Here is a 20,090-nt window from a genome sequence, read left to right on the forward strand (position 1 = left end):
ATGAAAGGCTGTTCATCTTCATTATCAGACTCGGAGTCTGATAACAGGCTCGGTTGGAGATGGGAGGGGCCCGGCTGAGGAGAGGAGGGAGGACGAATCACAACACATTGTCTTAGATTTTTCAACTGGAAGATATGTGATCAATCAAAAATTATCTCAGAATACCTATCAGAACAACAACTGAATAACACTTTCAGAGTCTGAGTAACTCTGTGATTGCCTACAGTTACTAACATCATCATTGGAAAGTGGAGTTAATGGAAATGGAGGGAAATGAAATCTCTTCAGCTCCTCCCCCAGTAACACTAAGTATTGTACATGAATATGATGAGTGTCATCTTATCTACGGATGATAAATATGCATATATGTTTGGCTCCAACCCAGAATAGTAGTATGCTTGGAACAGTAGGGGGTTCTACTTACCTTCGCTACCGGTTCGGAACTATGAGCGCACGAGCGCACTTGCTTCACTAGTGCACATAGCTTCTATGAATGCGCAGAGGATCCGTGATGATGTCCGGGTGGGTGGGCGGGCGGAGCCTCCCATCACCGCTACTACCGGTTTTCCCAAACTGGGGCAAACTGGTAGAAACCTACCACTGGCTTGGAATCAAAATAGTTGTTCAATCCTAGTATTGTCCACAAAGCTCAGTTTCTATACATGCTATGTCAGTTTGTCTTCAAGAAGAAAAAGTTAATAAGTATGCAATCTATAATAAGTTAATAAGTATGCAATAAATATATCTACACAGAAGTAATTCACTATTAGTATAATAGAGCTTTGACCCATAGTAATGTGAAAGCACATCCAATGGAACTTATTTCTGAGAAAATAAACATTTTCTAGATGGGTTTCCATAGTATTATTCCTGTACATGAAGATATAGACATACAGGGGTTATATTAAAATCATATCATGGAACCTCCCTTCTTAGTCAAGCTGATGAAGAGCTTATACTTCACCAAAATACTGAGCAAGCCTAAAATAGTCTAATTAATAATAATTAGAAGTAAAGTGCTATCACTTTATAAGGACGTACAATATTTTTAGTTGCAAAAGGCTTTGAAAAATGATTCCCTAGTGGTATCTATCTGAGAACAATGATATCATACTTGTGCTTCTTCAATAAGGCATGGGAAATTTATAAGAACTTCTGCCTAAGATACTTACCACAGCACTTAATAGCTAACTCATTTGTTGTGCTGCTTTATAGGTCTCTTGGATTAGGCAGAAACAACAGCTTGTAATACTAGGGAAAGAATGCCATGCAGATTGAGGCAATTTGCTCCCACCTTCCCAAAAACAAATTGAAGTCAGCCATAAAGCTTTCTGCCCTCACACTGGCAACCCTGACAGATGCAGATGAAAATGAATAATCAGGCAAGTTTTCAGAAGAAAGCAGGGGGAAAATCCTTTCTGACAGCTGCTATTCATAATTAAGAACAGATTTCATCATTAAACACATTTTACTTATGTCTTCAGCAAAGTAATTATACAGACGTGGTATATTTGTATATGGGAAAAACTATACTACATAGCTACATATTACATAATCAAATCAAATTAGCATTTCAGCTCTTCGGGGTTTTTCTTTTTAGTGTAGCATAACATCTTGCATGCATTTTCCTAGTTGGGTTGTTAAAAACCATGCTTAAATTCAAAATATAAAGAAAAAAACAATCTTTTACGCTTGGGGGCTTTTGTTTTGTTTTTTGGTAGCTTATAATGTATTTGTTTCCCATTTTTGTATTGTGTAGTTTTTCTTTTTTTCTCTAAAAACTTGCTTAGATGAAATATTTCACTGAAAAATAAACAACAACACAAAGCACCTTAAATTATACAGAATAATCATTCACCAGAATGTATTCTTCACCCTCAAATGCAATTTTTATTTTACCACTACTTAATTTAATTATAAATCTCAAAAATTATGGCTATTTGGATTACACAAAACTAAGATCCTATTTATGTCTAATTAGATCTCTCTATATAGACAATATGGTTCTAAAAACATGTACATAAAACAATGTGGCACTAGAAAATAGCTTAAAACAAAGTAATTAAACAGGAAAATTGTATTAATTGCACCTTGTAAACAAATCTGAACTCATAACATTGTGAAATATTGTATTTGCTAATATAGATGTAAGTGAAGTCTAATGATGTATTTCATAGTTAGACATTCAAGCTTTTAAAAATTATGTATATTAGTTGACACATTTTCAGATTAAAAAGTTGTAAAACCACTTATATTTTTAAAGGAAAGAAGGGTTTCCTAGATCCGGTGCAGAGGTGAGTTGCTCACTGTTCGGTCCAATTCTATAGAACCGGTAATAAAACAGGCGGGAGGCTACACCCACCTGCCACAACATCATAATAGGTGATCTGTGCATGCATAGAAGCTTCTACACATGCGCAGACGTTACTACTTACCTAGTAAAGGTAAGTAGAAACCACCCCTGATCCGGTGTTAGTAATAAATATTCATCCTCTTCTTTATTCCTAATTAACCAATTAAGTTATTATTAGATAGTCTAATTAGATGACTAATTTATCTTTATCTGTTGCCATATCATTATGCTCTTATAAGATATAACCAGTACATATCCTTAGTTACACTGGCCTCACTTACACTGAATATCCTCAGAATGAGCAATTTTACTTTTTCCTATAAATATTTCTTTTTCACGGATATATATCCTGGGTATTGGCACTTTAAGGAAGAAATATTAAATCCAATTGATTTACTTGGTATCAGTCTGCCAAGGCTACATTTTGAAAGTATGAGAGGCTTCAAAATCATCATCTAACTTTTAAAATGTACACTTGCATTTGACCCCTTGCAGGGTCGAGCCGAGGATTTTAGTAGGTATCTGCACGATAAAATCACTCAGCTCCGAGACGGTTTGGACCAAAATTGGGTAGATCCAGGTGAGACATCAGAGCCTCGTCTTGTTGAGACTGTTTGGGATGAGTTTGATCCTGTGACTCCCGAGGAGGTGGACAGGTTGCTGGGTAGGCTTAATGCCACTTCATGTTTATTGGACCCGTGTCCCTCCTGGTTGGTGCTTGCCACACAGGAGGTGACATGGGGCTGGCTCCAGGGAATTATTAATGCTTCTTTGTTGGAGGGGGTTGTCCCTCCCGCCTTGAAAGAGGCGGTGGTGAGACCCCTCCTCAAGAAGCCTTCCCTGGACCCGGCCATTTTAGGTAATTACCGTCCTGTCTCCAACCTTCGCTTTGTGGTGAAGGTTGTAGAGAGTGTGGTAGCATGTCAGCTACCCCAGTTCCTGGATGAAACGGTCTATCTAGACCCGTTCCAGTCCGGCTTCCGGCCTGGATACAGCACAGAGACAGCTTTGGTTGCGTTGGTTGATGATCTATGGAGGGCTCAGGATAGGGGTTATTCCTCTGCCCTAGTCCTATTAGACCTATCAGCGGCTTTTGATACCATCGACCATGGTATCCTGCTGCCCCGGTTGGAGAGTTTGGGAGTGGGAGTCACCGTTTATCGGTGGTTCTCCTCCTACCTCTCTGACCAGTCGCAGGCAGTGTTGGCAGGGGGGCAGAGGTCGACCATGAGGCGCCTCATGTATGGGGTGCCACAGGGGTTGATTCTCTCGCCCCTCCTGTTCAATATCTATATGAAGCCGCTGGGTGAGATCATCAGTGGCTTTGGGGTGAGTTATCAACTGTACGCTGATGACATGCAGCTGTACTTTTCCACCCCAGGCCACCCCAACGAAGCTGTCGAAGTGCTGTCCCGGTGTCTGGAAGCCGTGCGGGTCTGGATGGGGAGAAACAGGCTCAAGCTCAACCCCTCCAAGACGGAGTAGCTGTGGATGCCGGCATCCCGGTACAGTCAGCTGCAACCACGGCTGACTGTCGGGGGCGAGTCATTGGCCCCGATGGAGAGGATGCACAACTTAGGCGTTCTCCTGGATGGACGTTTGTCTTTTGAAGAACACTTGACAACCGTCTCCAGGAGAGCTTTTTATCAGGTTCGCCTGATCCACCAGTTGCGCCCCTTTCTGGACCGGGATTCCTTATGCACAGTCACTCATGCTCTTGTTACCTCTCGCCTGGACTACTGCAATGCTCTCTACATGCGGCTCCCCTTGTGGAGCACCCGGAGACTTCAGCTAGTCCAGAATGCAGCTGCGCAGGTGATAGAGGGAGCTGGTCGGAGCTCCCATATAACACCAATCCTGCACAGACTGCACTGGCTGCCTGTGGTCTTCCGGGTGCACTTCAAGGTGTTGGTTACCACCTTTAAAGCACTCCATGGCTTAGGACCGGGTTACTTACGGGACCGCCTACTGCCACCGTTCGCCTCCCACCGACCCGTGCGCTCTCACAGAGAGGGACTCCTTAGGGTCCCGTCAACCAAGCAATGTCGGCTGGCGGCCACCAGGGGAAGGGCCTTCTCTGTGGGGGCTCCTACCCCATGGAACGAGCTTCCCCCTGGACTTCGCCAACTTCCGGACCTTCGGACCTTTCACCGCGAGCTTAAGACCTATTTATTTATCCGCGCAGGACTGGCATAGAATTTTAGTTGTTTTTAGGGTTTAAAATTTTTAAATTAGGTTTTGGGATTTTAAAAGTATTTTTAGATTGGGCTAATTTAAATAAGTTTTTTAATTAATATTTTATTCTACTATATGTATTTGATTGTTGTTTTTATTTTGCCTGTTCACCGCCCTGAGTCCTTTGGGAGAAGGACGGTATAAAAATTAAAATATTATTATTATTATTATTAATGCTCCATCTATTACTGAATTGACAATCAGGAGAGTCTAAACCACCAAATGTACAATGTAATTTACTGAACCTAATGCAGTGCAAGAAACATTTACTCTCTAGTTACAAGAAGAGTGGTATTTTTTGTGAAATTGGAAGGATTAGGTAATCAAGTATCTGAATAAGCTACAAAATATATCCACCTATCTAATGCATCTTAAATGTATGGCCATCAAGTATGCTACATGGTAGATTTCAAGAAATTCCCATCTCTCAAAGATGTCCCTTTAATGACCTTGAAAGGGTGGATATATTTTATTGCAGTGTAAATTTGGCAGGAGTAAAATGGATCTGTCTGGCCTATGCCACCCTATCTAGAACTAAAGATGGTATTGTCTCAGATCCAGGTGAACCCCCAAACCCATAGTCTTGCCAGTGTTGAACTGAAGCCTGATGTTCCTCATCCAACCTCCCAAAGCCTCCAGGCATCAAAACAGAATATTAAAATCATCATTTACTTCACCAGGGGTGAAGAATATCCATGATACCTTACCCCACGGCTACAAATGACCTCACCCAATAGTTTCATGCATATGATAAACAGGAGTGGAGAAAACACCAAATCTTGTGGCACACCACAATGTAAGGAGACAAGGGCAAGATCTTTCATTCCAGATTAATGCTGACTGGGACTGGTTACAAAGGAAGGAGGAGAAGTAGCATTTTTGCAGCCAGTCCAGAAGGATACCATGGTCATTAGTATCAAAGGCTACAAGGAGATCAAGTAGAGTAAAAATCAATGCACTCCCCACATTTTGCTTCTACCAGAGGTGGAAAAGAAAGAGCAATGTTGTTTCAATTCCATACCCAACCCTGAAACCTGACTGAAAGTTGTCTATATAATCTGTTTCCTTCAACTTACCCTGAAGCCGCTATGCCATTATCTTCTCTAAAAGGGATACTGGACAAAAATGGTTTACCCATCACTTGAGAAGAGGTGACTCAGCACTTCTTTTAAGTGGTGAAGAATCATGAAATCCCAACCACACATTGTCTCACAGGAAACCTTATCCAGCCAGGAGGGGGTATGGGTCTAATAAGAAAGTGACCAAGCTTACAGTCATGAAGACTCTGTCCACTTCTTCAGATCCAACAGGTTCCCATTCAACCCACATAACAGGGTTGGTCTGCCAAGCACTTCCATTGGATCCGCACTGGCATCTAATCTAAGCAGTTTTGTCCAACAGTTGCTCTACAAAATCTTCCATATGCCTCTTTGGGTGCATGTACAAGTCTCCCATGCCCAAGAGGTCTCAGGTCATACTAAACAGGGGTACCAGATGGCTATATCTGTATCTCCATTTCCATCTCCATCTATATCTATACATCTATATATATCCCATACTGATAAACACATTCAACCCTTAATGCTGAAACAAAATCATTTTACTTAGATGGCTTCAGCAAAACATTTGGAGCACAAACTAAACAAATCTGCAATTAGGGAAATGAACTTCTTGTCACAGTTAAGAATGGGATCTTCTTCCATCTCTTAAATCCTGAAAGTGAGTGTATTTAATCAATCCTGAGTTGATTAAGGTAAAAAACATGCCCTGTGGGTAAGCAAAGATCACCTCCTGCTTGCCCACAGTCCAAAAGGCAAGCAAGTTTTACTTTATCAGCAAGTAGAATGTAAGCTTTAATACAAAACTGGTCACACATTCTTCATCTTTTGGACTGTTCTTCTATTTCTAGGACATGATAACAACCCATAATATCCATAAATGTAGTTTCTAGCCAGCCATAGCAGAAAAAACCTATGCCAACAAGATAATGAGGTATAATGAGGTTAATGAGGGCTTAAATTTGTCAGGCATCACAATATAGCTTGCAGTAAATCTTGACTTTTTAGACACACAGTCCTTATTGAGAAACAGATTTACTTAGCAGAAATCTCTCAGATTCTCTCAGCTAGATTAGTCTCATTACTGCTGTCAAGAATGAAGCCAAGCACACTAAGGTGATTTATTCTCTGTAGTGCAGGAAGTCAAAGCCTTTATCTCTCTACGTTTCAGACTTTAAAGCCCAGCTTCTTTATCTCATATTTCCAAGATAATGGATGTTTGGTGGCCCTGGGTGGCTCAGAAAAGTTTAATAATAATGCTGCCTAGCTCAGGAACTGCTCTGATCCTAATAGGATGATACCAAAATGATAAATCATGCATTATGATGTCATGACATAAGCTCTACCCGTTGTACATGAATTGCGGCATTGAACGTAACTAAATAAACAGTAGAGTTTTTGACATAATGCATGTTTTGTCACATTCCCCTGATGGTCAATTTGTGATCTGTTTATGTACTTCAGTTCTATAGTTCAGGGCTTAGTTACTGGATGACAGTGCTTAATTAACAGCTTTACTACCTCATATTATTCTGCTACATCGTGCATAGGGTGAAATTAAACCTGTCCTTTGAAAAAGGTTTATTCAACTTTCTACTCTGTCAGATTGAATTCATGGGTCATTCAGAAAACTCAAACATTCAAGTCTTTATATATTTAATGAATACCGGTACTTCATACACCCAAATCTGTTCCAGGTTTATTTCTGGTGCAAGAAAATAAAGATACCAAATATATGCAATTTACTAAAAACAAAGATTCTTTACTTGCAAATATGACAAAAGGTATCTCAACAAGAGATGAGGAAAACAGTGACATTTTTTCTTAACAAAATATCATGTTATTTGGCTACTCCATCTTAAAGACAACTTATTAATACCTTAAAGCCAGATATTGCATGATCACTCCAACATTCTCAAAAAGATGGAGATGAAGGATGCTATCAAGTGGCGGGAAGATGCACGAACAGTTCTTATAATGAATTCCACTACTGCAGGGGCATCAAACTCGCGACAACACATTGTCATCATGTGACATACCCCAACTTTTCCCCCTTTGCTAAAACAGGGGTGGGCGTTCGGCCCACTGGCCATGAATTTCACACCTCTGCATTAGTGATTCTGAATACTAGACTTTCTTTCCTGCTTCAGGTCCATGCCCTGTCTTAGAATCTCTTTCTCTCTGATAAGTTCAGGCCCTCATATTTCAAGAGCATATTTGAACTTCAACTATTCATGATAGGATCATATAACTGTCTTATCCAGTTGTATTTAGATGCAAAAATTATCTCTCCTTATCCGGTCTTCTCTTTTACTTAGCACTACAGCTTTGTTGCATCTTCATCCTTGAAAATCTCAGTCTGAATTTCTGATTGATTAAGGCAGTTTGGTTTTTGTTACACACAACTTCAATACCAAAATAGATATTCCATTATTTCTACCATCCCATATAACTACACAGGATATAGTTATATCATAACTACTACTATATCCTAATGGCTCCCCCACATACATTTTTGACACTGACTTGCCAGAATAATCATACACAACATGGATTTTAACAAAAATCTTATATCATCTAGATCTAACCACAGTAGGAACAAGAAGTCAATACTCTGCTCAGCTACAGGTAGGGCATTTTGTAAGGTTACAGCTGCCAAGGTGCCATAAAGCTCAAAGCTGTATCAGTCTAACATACATTTCAAGCTGCTGATTTTAACCTTTATAGCTGGGACCTAGGAATCTTCTCTAATCAAAGTCAATCTATATATTCCTCCTGTCAGAAACTGCTAATAGTCTTCTGTTGCTATGAGGTAAAGGAACTAAAACCAGGGAATGCTATTTTTCAATTGTGGTACCAATTCTTTGGAACAACTGCCCCCTTGAGACTACCTCCTTCTGTGAACATTTTCCAGAAGTTCATGAAAACGGAGCTTTTCTAGAATGTTCTGTGGAACAGTATACATTAGCAATCACAGGCAGAAAATCATGTGTTTTCTGCCATATTGTGACATTGCTCCATGTGTTTTGTGTTACCCATGGAGAGTTAGGTTAGATTTGCCAGCATATCAATTTAATAAATATTTTTATAAGCAAGCCTTCTTCAAACTTTTCTTAAAGTACATATTATCTTGATATTCAATTACCTGGTCTTAGATACATTTGAAGCAGAAGTAGGTAAAAATGATTGTATGACATATATACTTTAGGCAGCTATGTCTGCATAGATGGTACAATCACTAGTGATTAGAAAACCCCTCTGTTTGTATGGAAAAATTTGCTTACTTCTAACTGAAGCTTTAGTTATTTTTCTAACCCTGTGAGCCACCATACTAATAGTAGTAATTAAGTTACTGTTTCATTAGTGTCATCCTGCAGACAAGCAATGTGGTAAAGCATAATTACCTGCAAATGGTTAATGTCAAGATTTTAATAAGCACTGGTTGGCAAAGAATTGTACTGTCTGTGCATACAATTATTGTTAGACGTATTTGTCCCTGGAGTTTTAGAAAATAATTTGCAATATGGACTTGTGATATTGAAGCTGTAGTTATATTGTGGGGCATTTTGTAGGCCATAGAGTTAGCATAGAAATAAGTAATAATAATCTTGATATATGAATAAAAGTTTAAAGGTTCATTACAATGTTAGGAATATATATCATGTCTCTATTTTTATTTTATTTTTTGCTAAACGTATGTCCTTAAAAAAAAGAGTCTGATTTCATATATTACAATATAACTTTAGACCTATCTCTACCAACAGGAAAAACATTTTAGTATTATTTCCAAATCAGAAGCAAACTGAAATTTAAAAAGGGCAAGCATTGCTATTCAAGTCTCATTATTGCACTTACGTATTGCTATTGCACTTTCATGCAACTATTTTAAATGAGAAAATATATACACAAACAAATCAAAATCAATATACAATTTTAGGATAGAATCCTAAACTTACATAAATCCCACATTGGTCAAAAGATACTTGTTGATACGTTTAAATTTATTAGATATCAGCAATGAAAGAATCAAGAAATATGAAATTGTGTACTATTCCCTTAAATCAGGGGTGTCAAACTCGATTTCATTGAAGGCCACATCACGATTGTGACTGACCTCGGGGGGGAGGCAGAGTGGGTGACACTGGGGTGGGCATGGCCAGCTCAACATCACTCATGTTGGGGGCACCTGTGGTGGCACAAGTGCTCTGCCAGAGAAAACAGGCTCCCAAGCTCTATTTGCCTGCAAGCCTCTGCCAGTAAAAACGGAGCTTGGGCCCTCCCGAGCTCTGTTTTCACTGGCAGAAGCCAGTCCTTCACTGTTTCCAGGGCGGACCTGCAGGCCAAATCTAAGTACCCCATGGACTGGATACGGCCTACAGGCCTTGAATTTGACACCCCTGCCTTAACTGATGCATCAGACAAAAATGAGGAAACTTGTTTTTCTCTTTTTCGTGACCTGGAAAAAGACTATGTGGTGTGTGTTTCACAGTGTTAAAAATGCATTCTTACATATCCTGGTCTGTTGCCTTCAGTAAAGATTTACTGCATTTTGCACAGAAAATCTTTCCCCTTCAAATCATAAAAATAAAGCAAGGGCTTTATTTTTAATGTCCTGGACCACATGAGTGTGGGAGCAGCCAAGTCTTCAATGACAAGCAAAAGGCTAACAGGGACAAAACCATCTGGATCTCTGGGGGATTGCTGTTCCCCAGGACAGGTACAGTGACAGAGAATGCATGACTAGGTCTTACAAGATAGGACCCAAAGCATACCAACTCTACCCATTCTGGAGGGATGAGCAGAAACAAAACAGATAGGCTAATGATGGTGAACCTTTTAGACACTGAGTGTCTGAGCTGCACATGCATGCATTCCTAAACTGAAAGCTGTGCGGACGTGTGCAGACATGCATCCATGCACAGCAGAGATCAGAAGACCAGCTGGCCATCGGGAGGGGGAGCATCCCAACACTGGCAGTGCAGCAAGAGATAAGATATTTTTCTTTCGTGAGCTTCTGTTTTGTCATTTGCAGGGAAACAGAATCTCACGAAAGAAACACCACGGAGATCTGACCTGGCCAGCAGAGAGAGATCTGTGTGCCATCTCTGGCACCCATGCCATAGGTTCGCCATCACGGAAATAGGCAGTCCTGCGAATGACCTGCCCTCCATCATGTAAGGATTTGCATTTGTATTTGTATTTATTAGTTTGTCAAACATGTGCAAGATAGCAGGTATAAATATAAACATGGATTTGAACGAAAGAAATGAATACAAACAAATGGGGACAGTAGGACAGAGATGGTAGGCACGCTGGTGCGCTTATGCATGCCCCCTTTACAGACCTCTTAGGAATGGGGTGAGGTCCATGGTAGACAGTTGAAGGTTGAAGCTGAGAGGGTTAGAGGATGTAACAACGGACTCAGGTAGAGCATTCCGGGCATTGACTTCTCTGTTGCTGAAGTCTTATTTCCTGCAATCGAGTTTACCTTGAGTTTGTATCAATTGTTTGCCCGTGTATTATTGAAGTTGAAGCTGAAGAAGTCATTGACAGGTAAGACATTGTAGCAGATAATTTTGTGTACTGTGCTTATATCATACCGCAGGCGGTACAGTTCTAGATTGTCCAAGCCCAAAATTTCAAGGGAATTCTACTGTAAGTAGAAGAGTGGAATACTCTTCTTGTGAAGTACCTCTGGACTCACTCAATTGTATTAATGTCCGAAATAAAGTGTGGATTCCAGGCAGACGAGCTGTATTCAAGAATTGGTCTGGCAAAGGTTTTGTATGCCCTAGTTAGCAATACAATGTTCCTGGAGAAGAAGCATTGCAAAATTAGGTTAACAACTCTTAATGCCTTTTTGGCAATGCTGTTACAATGAGCTCTGGGGCTTAGATCATTTGAGATGAGTACTCCTAGGTCCTTGACAGAATGGGGGTCATCTATGAGGTCGTTTCTGTCCAACTTGTATTTGGTGTTCTGATTTTTATTGCCAATGTGTAGGCAAGAGCACTTATTAGTCGAGATTTGGAGTTGCCAGTTCCATGACCATTCATTCGGACACATGGTCAAGGTCGCTTTGTAGGGTCGTGGCATTGTCAATGGTGTTGACTAATTTTATGTCTTCAGCGAAGAGGACACAGCTGTTTTTAATATGATTGCATAGGTCATTAATGTAAAGCAGAAAGAGTGTGGGTCCCAGAACGCTGCCTTGGGCCACACCGCTGTTGATTGGTGCAGGATTTGATAGGGCCATCCCTATTTTGACTACTTGTTGCCTCTTTGACAGGAATGCACTATCCATTTGTGTAGGGATCCAGAAATGCCATAAGAACTTAGTTTTAGCAACAGTTTGTTGTGCACCACTGAATCAAAAGCTTTGCAGAAGTCTATGTAAATTGTGTCTATTGCTTTTCCATGATCAAGATGTGGGGTCCAAATGTTTCTGCAGTGTAGGAGCTGCAAATTACAGGACAATTTTTTTCTGAAACCAAATTGCTTGTTAGAGAGCAGGTTGTTTGTCTCTAGATTTGTAGGTGGTAAAAAGCATCTTGAATTGGGAGCCAGTGCAGCTTGCAAAGCTAGAGGTATTAACAGAATAATAGAGTTGGAAGGGAAGTCTTCTAGTTCAACCCCCTGCTGTGGAGGAGACTCATATCATATAAGATAAATGGTTATCCAATCTCTTTTTAAAAACGTCCAGTGTTGGAAAACCCACAACTTCTGGAAGCAAGTTGTTTCACTGAGTAATTTTCTCACTATCAGGAAATTTCTCTTTAGTTCTAGGTTGCTTCTCTCCTTGATTAGTTTCCACCCATTGCTTCTTGTCCTGCCTTCAGGTGTTTTGAAGAATAAGTTGACCCACTCTTCTTTGTTGGCAGCTTCTCAAATTTTGGAACATTGCTATCATGTCACCCCAGCCCCTCTTTTCATTAAACTAGACATAACCAATTCCTGCAACCATTCTTTATATGTTTTAGTCTTCAGTGCCCTAATTATCTTTGTTGCTCTTCTCTGTACCGTACTCTTTCTAGAGTCTGAACATCTTTTTTATGTCATGGCAACCAAAACTGGATCTAGTATTCCAAGTGTGGTCTTTACCAAGGCATTATAAAGTGATACCAGCACTTCACATGATCTTGATTCTACCCATCTGTTAATGCAGCCTAGAACTGTGTTGGATTTTTTTTTTCAGCTGCAGCACACTGCTGGCTCATATTTAAGTGACTGCCCACTAGGACTCCAAGATCCCTCTTGCAGTTACTACTATGGAGCCTATTACTATTATTATGTAAATGTATTCTGAACAAGTAGTTTCAGAATGTTCTGCAAGCATAGACAGTAATCCAAACAAGATGTGACAAAAAGATGAGTGACTATTAATAAGGCTTTCCAATCCAGAAACAGGCACAAATGTGCAAAAGGCAAAATTATGCAAAAGTTTGATAAACATTCTGTGCCTCAATCTGCTTCTTTCATATTGCTAACCTAATTACCTACTTTAACAAAGAGTTGCTGACAAGTATTTAGGAAAGCAGCATATGAAATGAATTTCCTGAAATAGAAGATATAGCTAATGAAGCTGACGAATACATAAGTAAGTGTGACAATAAAGGTAGAAAACAAATATTATTTCAGACACAACTGAAACAAGCATATATTCTGACCGCATCCAACTGGCAACGCCTCCAGATATCTTGGGATTAGAACTTTTCAAATCTATAGCAAACTTCCCAAATTCCTTCAAACTGTAACCACACTTATATCCTTAGTTTAATATACATTTCAATTAAGGTAATGGTTTAAATCAAACATGTATACGTCTGATTTTTTAAAAGATTTTTTATTCCAGGTTTATACTACTGTTTCCTTTCATTATATCCAATTTATATAGTTATTACATGTTTATACTTATATATATGCTTATATGTTATATAGTTGCTTCATGCTTATGCTTATGTATGCTGTTATGACAAATAAAAAATAATAATAATTCAAGATACTGAACGTATCTAGTATTCCTTTCTCCTCCTAGTTTTTCTAAGCCTGGTGCCTTAACCCCTGGACCTGGTATTCTGGTATTCTGGTTTCTCCTTCAATTAGAAAAACGACTGAGGTTAAAAAACGAAAAGCCAGAATCACTATTTTTAATATCTAGTTAAATGTGGTTACTTACTGGGTCATCAAATGAAATAATGATTCTCTCGCCCCTTCCGTTCAACATCTATATGAAGCCGTTGGGTGAGATCATCAGTGGCTTCGGTGTGAGGTACCAGCTGTACGCTGATGACACCCAGCTGTACTTTTCCACACCGGGCCACCCCAACGAAGCTATCGAAGTGCTGTCCCGGTGTTTGGAAGCCGTACGGGTCTGGATGGGGAGAAACAGGCTCAAGCTCAATCCCTCCAAGACAGAGTGGCTGTGGATGCCGGCATCCCAGTACATCAGCTGAGTCCACGGCTGACTGTTGGGGGCGAGTCATTGGCCCCGATGGAGAGGGTGCGCAACTTGGGCATCCTCCTGGATGAACGGCTGTCTTTTGAAGTTCATTTGACGGCTGTCGTGTCCCACTCCTCCGCTGACGGCTGGGTCAGGGAAATCCGAATCAGGCTTGCCTCTGCAGCTCTGCCCAAAGTCCTAGCAAAGTCCTCAGAGCAGGCAGGAGACCAGTAAGTGACTTCAGCAAGATAAGTTCGACTTTTGCCTGACTCAGAGACTGCCAGAAAGTAGATCCTTTATATAGGCCATGGGGTGTGGCTCCATGACTCAGCACTCATTAAGGCCTGCCCTCCTTCCTCTGTTGCCTCCGCCTATCCAATCTTCTGATGCGAGGATTACTCCAATCAGCTGTTGGGAATAAACCCTCCTCAGGCTCACATGCTGTGGAGGAGGGGGAGGGGTCTAGCTGCTCCGTTTGCCTGGGCATGGAGTCAGGGCTGGGGCCGGGAGATTCTCCTTCTTCTGCAGTTTGTGTGGGCATGGAGCCAGGACTTGGGCCGGGAGGCATACATTCCTCAGTGTTCGGGAGCAGGTAAGAAGGCCCTGGCTGCTCTGAGGGCAGGCAAGACACAACAACGGCCGTCTCCAGGAGAGCTTTTTACCAGGTTCGCCTGGTTCGCCAGTTGCGCCCCTTTCTAGACCGGGATGCCCTATGCACGGTCACTCACACCCTCGTGACGTCTCGTCTGGATTACTGCAATGCTCTCTACATGGGGCTCCCCTTGAAGGGCATCCGGAGGCTTCAGTTAGTTCAGAATGCGGCTGCGCGGGTGATAGAGGGAGCCCCTCGTGGCTCCCATGTGACACCTCTCCTGCGCAGACTGCACTGGCTGCCTGTGGCCTTCCGGGTGCGCTTCAAGGTCTTGGTAACCACCTTTAAAGCGCTCCATGGCATAGGGCCGGGTTATTTACGGGACCGCCTGCTGCGACCGAATACCTCCCACCGACCCGTGCGCTCTCACAGAGAGGGACCCCTCAGGGTGCCGTCAGCTAGGCAGTGCCGTCTGGCGACACCCAGGGAAGGGCCTTCTCTGTGGGGCTCCCACCTCTGGAACGAACTCCCCCCAGGACTTCGTCAACTTCCGGACCTCCGAACCTTCCGTCGCGAGCTTAAAACACATCTATTCATCTGTGCAGGACTGGATTAGATTTTAAATTTTATATTGGTTTTAATGGGTTTTATTATTTATATTGTTTTTAAAAATTGGGCCATGTAGAATAAGCTTTTTAACTGTTATTTTACTTTGTATTTATATGTACCTTTTTATTTGCCTGTGAACCGCCCTGAGTCCCTAGGGAGATAGGGCGGTATACAAATACGATAAATAAATAAATAAATAAATAAATATAAAAAACTAATTATCAAAATATATTTTCACATTGAATTAGAACAATCTAAATGACTGATTATATTTGCACTTGGTTCAACTGTTTTTATATTCTTTGCCATCAGTTTTAAGACAATTGTCATGAAACATTTTTAATTGAATCTTTTAAAAAAGTACAGAACAATGAACAAAACAGATTTCAAAAAGATAATATATAGCTGTTCAACAGATAATATAATTAATTAAGTTATATTGATAAGTAAACAAAATCAAAGTTAAATATTAACATGTTAAATTGATATAAATCACCTAAATATATATTTAATAACTGTTATTATATTTAATAATACCTAAAGATTTGTCTTTTCTTGTAAATTATTATGAGATCTTCAGCAAAAGGAAATATTTTGTACCATTTTTGGATTAGCAGAAGTGAAGTGCATTTTTCAAAAAAAGGAAAATTACATGTTTTTTTACTACATTCTTGGAGTTTAGAGTAGTAATACTTTTTCAATCTCTCAGCATAATTATCTTGGCTATGCCTCATGACTGATGTAATCAAAATTCCTTAAAAATGGTCAGATTCCATGATTTTGAAGCACATATTAAAATAGAATTCACATTTCTATCTTGAAAACATTTACCCACAAATCTACTTATTCCAAAAAGTAAACAATAAAAATACTGGATCAAATCAGAGAAGTTAATGTATGTCAATGTAGTCTTGAATTATTTATATCATGCACAAAGAAAATCTACATTTCATCTTTTTTGATGCATTCTCTGAATCATTCCATAAACTTGGAATAAAATATTTTGGTGAATTAATTTCAATCTTAAATCCAAAGAAACAATATTTTTAAATTCCTGCATCCATTTATGTTTCTTTATGGCAGGGGGTCAAACTCAAGGCCCGTGGGGCAGATCCACCCTGCAGGATGCTTAGAACTGGCCCACGGGGCTGCGCTGGAAACAGCAAAGGACTAGCCTGCAGTGCCCTCTGCCAGTGAAAATGGAGCTCGGGGGGGAGCATGTGTGGCCTGAAAGGGACAGCGAGGCTCCTCTAGGCTAGAGGACAAGGGTTTGACGCTCTCCCTGGTCTCATCATCCTCCACTGGAGACAATGGATCCCCCCAGCTCTGCCTGGGCCACCACAGATGCCCCCGACATGAGTGATGTCGAGCTGGCCATGCCCACCTCAGCCATGCCCTCCCTGGCCAAGTCAGGGGGTTTTTGGACTGCACTGCAGCTGCAAAGAACACTCAAACAATCCTGGGGAAAGATGCAACTCCTTTAGAATATCTGAGTACCTTCCATTATCAAAGTCATCTTTGACATATCCTGTGACAATGCATTATTCTTGTCTAATTCTGATTTTTTTTTCACTCCAAACCTTGAATCTTGGCTTGTTATTGCATTTATAACACTGTATAAATAAGAAGTCGGAGATAAATGAGACTAAATGTGTTGATAGCAAATAATTTTAAAGTATCATATTAGATACTAGCAGATTTTCTCTGTGACCTATTTTTTCCTATTCAGTACAACATTCTAATAATATATTTTGTAAGCTGCTCACAGTAAAATTCTACATTAGAAATAGCAACACTTGAGTTGAGAGACTATAATTTATATTGAGAAGTAGGATAATTTTTCAAAGGTGGATAATATTTGAGTATGCATTTTGATTAAAACTGATGAAAATGACTAAAAAAATCACATCCTGAATGAACTTTTCAAAAATTAATTTAATGAAATATACTTGTTATATTTAACGTATAAAGATATTTCACTACATTAAACTTTAGAAATTGTTATGATTAATTTTATGTCAAGCTATCAGGAACCTTCTAAAGCTGATTAACAATATTAAATACAGAATAGATCTGTAGAGGAAATCAGCTTTTCCTGCAAATTTAAAAGTAATGTCCTGTGATTTGTATTCAAATGCTATTTCCTGTGATTCATTGTACTGAAATCAACTTCATGAACTGAAGACATATCAGGTTCCTGCGATAAAAGATATAAGAACTTAAACACTGCAGAAATAAAGTTATGTTTTACCGACAAAGAAATAAAGCGACTGCCTGAGAAGACCTCTGGATTGGGGCTGAAAGATGAAAACTGAAGCAGTATGCTTCATCCCATAATTGGGTAGACAAGGTTCCCCTGACAGACCAGTCCCACAGGAGAAAAAATACCGCAGAAATAACTCTATTTTAAAAAGTCTACTATTTAAGATCAGATTTAAAACAATATCATGTCGACTCAACATTCTTAAACCTAGGAAACTGGAAACTACAGCTAATGCCTTAGCAGATGAACTTTAAATCAATAGGGGTTTTGAGCAATCACAGATTGTGTTTGCTATACTAAATTGTGTTTTCCCTCACAACAACAGAACTTTAACTATAGAAATAAAAAATAATAGATAGTGTAGTTTTGGAGAATACTGTTTGCAAACCCATATATGCATACCAGTGGTGGGTTGCCCACGGTTCGGACCGGTTCTCTAGAACTGGTAGTAAAACAGGCGGGAGGCTACGCCCACTGACCAAACGTCATCAAAACTCTTCTGTGCATGCACAGAAGAGCGTGTGCATGCATGAGGTGAGCAAGCACACGTGGGCGGGCACAATGCAAACTGGTAGTAAAGGTAAGTAGAACCCACCCCTGATGCATACATATACACACAACATCTGAAAGGATATATATACACCATGAGTGGAAAGGTCTTAGCTTAATACTATCCTTATTGTTTAAAGTTCCTTATGACAAAGCTGTCTGGATATCTGGCTTCTGAAAAAGACCAGCAAATAATTTTTAACTTGCTATTTTCATCATAGTTGCCTGGCAGAGTAACCTGACCTTCTGCCTCCTTGAAAATCCTTGAGTATTGTCATAACATTTGATGATGCATTTTAGCTGTGTGATTTCATTCAATTTAAAAGTATTCATTTGGAGAAATGGATTTTTAATCTAATTTTTCCTAGCTCAGTTCATATTTTTCTCTTTCCTATTGCTTCTTTCAGGAGTGAACTCCCAGCAATCTATTCCAAGGCCAAGTGCAGTCCTCACGTATGCAGATATTACCCATTTGTAATGTAAATCCTTGCTACCTCTGTATACAGTAGTTCCATTTTAAAAAAAATCAATTCACTAAAAGTCATTTACCAGAAACTCTTGAAAGGAGTTGCGAAATAAGAGTCATCTTTTCAAAGAAATATGAATAGTTGAACAATTGCACAGTTTATAAAACACATAAACCATTAAGAATGCACATATTGAATGAAGTCATCTCATTACTAAGCAATAAATTGAACTCTATTATATCAAAATATTGATTATAGTGCATGTTTGCCGCTTACAATTTGAGTCATAAAACACTGGAAATCCAATTCAAAACATTCTTCCTAAAATTAAAAAGCTACATGGGTTATCACCCTAAATATTTAAAAAGTGATTCTTTATTGGTTTATTATGAAAGGTGCGCCATAATTAAACTTACCTCTTCTTGCTTGGAAATGCCACACTTTGTCATTTTTGACTTGGTCCTAGCTGATTCATTTTTAACTGAAGACATCTCTCTGTATGAGGTGCAGAGCATGCTGGTTTCATCCGGCACCTTTAGTCTTGGAGATTTATCAGGAGCCTGATCTTGACCATCCATTGGCCTCACATAAGCTGTTGGTTTCTGCTGAATTATATTTGGTTTTGAAGCAAGTGCAGGATGAAAATTTTGTACACAGTGTCCATTGCTATGCATAGCTGGTCTTTCTTGAGCCTGGACTCCAGTCTCTGTGGCACAGCTCAATTTTGACTGCTGTTGTGTTTGAATGTTCTCTACAAGTAAGGATGCTATAGGACCTTGAATAGCACTGGATGAAGATGATGGAGAAGGACTGTGTACATAATGCATAATCTTTTCCAAGCTGCTCTTTTGGTTAGCTATTTTGAAATCATTACTCTGTGAATCTGACAATCCATGCCTATGTTTGCCCACCCTCTGCTGATTCTCTAAGCAACACCCAGATTTCGGCCAACCTATTTTTGCATTCTTGCTTAGCTGTCCAGAAAGCATCACTGGCAAAGAAGACTGAGGACTGCAAACAGAAGTCTGAGTATGGGTCATAGTTTCAGCAGAAAAGTGCTCCTCCATTTTGTTCATAGATGCCTGTGACATACAGGCTTTTGGAACACCAACAAGCTGGCTTTGATTGGAGTGATCGGTCAACAATTCTTTCATTTCATCGTAGTTACCCAGTGTATTCTGGATACGACTAGACAGTTCATCCCCCTTATTCGTCTGTAAAGGAAATAATCAAAATAAATAAAAGGTCAAGAAATAATGTGCAGTAATTTTGTAGTGTAAGATTGATGATTTAAAAAAATACATGTTATTGTTTGAGACTATCTAATAATTCTATTTATTTGAATGTTGGTAAGCATTAGACAATGAATATATAGCAGAGGTTAAGTAACTTACATAGATCTATTGCCTTACAATCAGGGGTGGGATTCAGCCAGTTCGCACCACTTCGGGAGAACCGGTTGTTAACTTTCTGAGCAGTTTGGCAAACTGGTTGTTGGAAGAAATCATTAGGGCAGAGAACTGG

At 39.8% G+C, this 20,090-nt stretch overlaps 1 protein-coding gene across 1 annotated transcript in view; it reads right to left on the bottom strand.

Moving 5' to 3' along the window:
• Positions 1-20,090, bottom strand: part of AFF3 (ALF transcription elongation factor 3) — a 284,542-nt gene that overhangs the window by 212,396 nt on the left and 52,056 nt on the right. Inside the window, exon 3 of the mRNA XM_058186246.1 lies at positions 18,983-19,780. Coding sequence (XP_058042229.1) covers positions 18,983-19,780 — 798 coding nt within the window. The remainder of the gene's footprint in view (positions 1-18,982; positions 19,781-20,090) is intronic.

This window comes from Ahaetulla prasina, chromosome 5 (genome assembly GCF_028640845.1).
Source record: "Ahaetulla prasina isolate Xishuangbanna chromosome 5, ASM2864084v1, whole genome shotgun sequence".
Classification (NCBI taxonomy): Eukaryota; Metazoa; Chordata; class Lepidosauria; order Squamata; family Colubridae; genus Ahaetulla; species Ahaetulla prasina.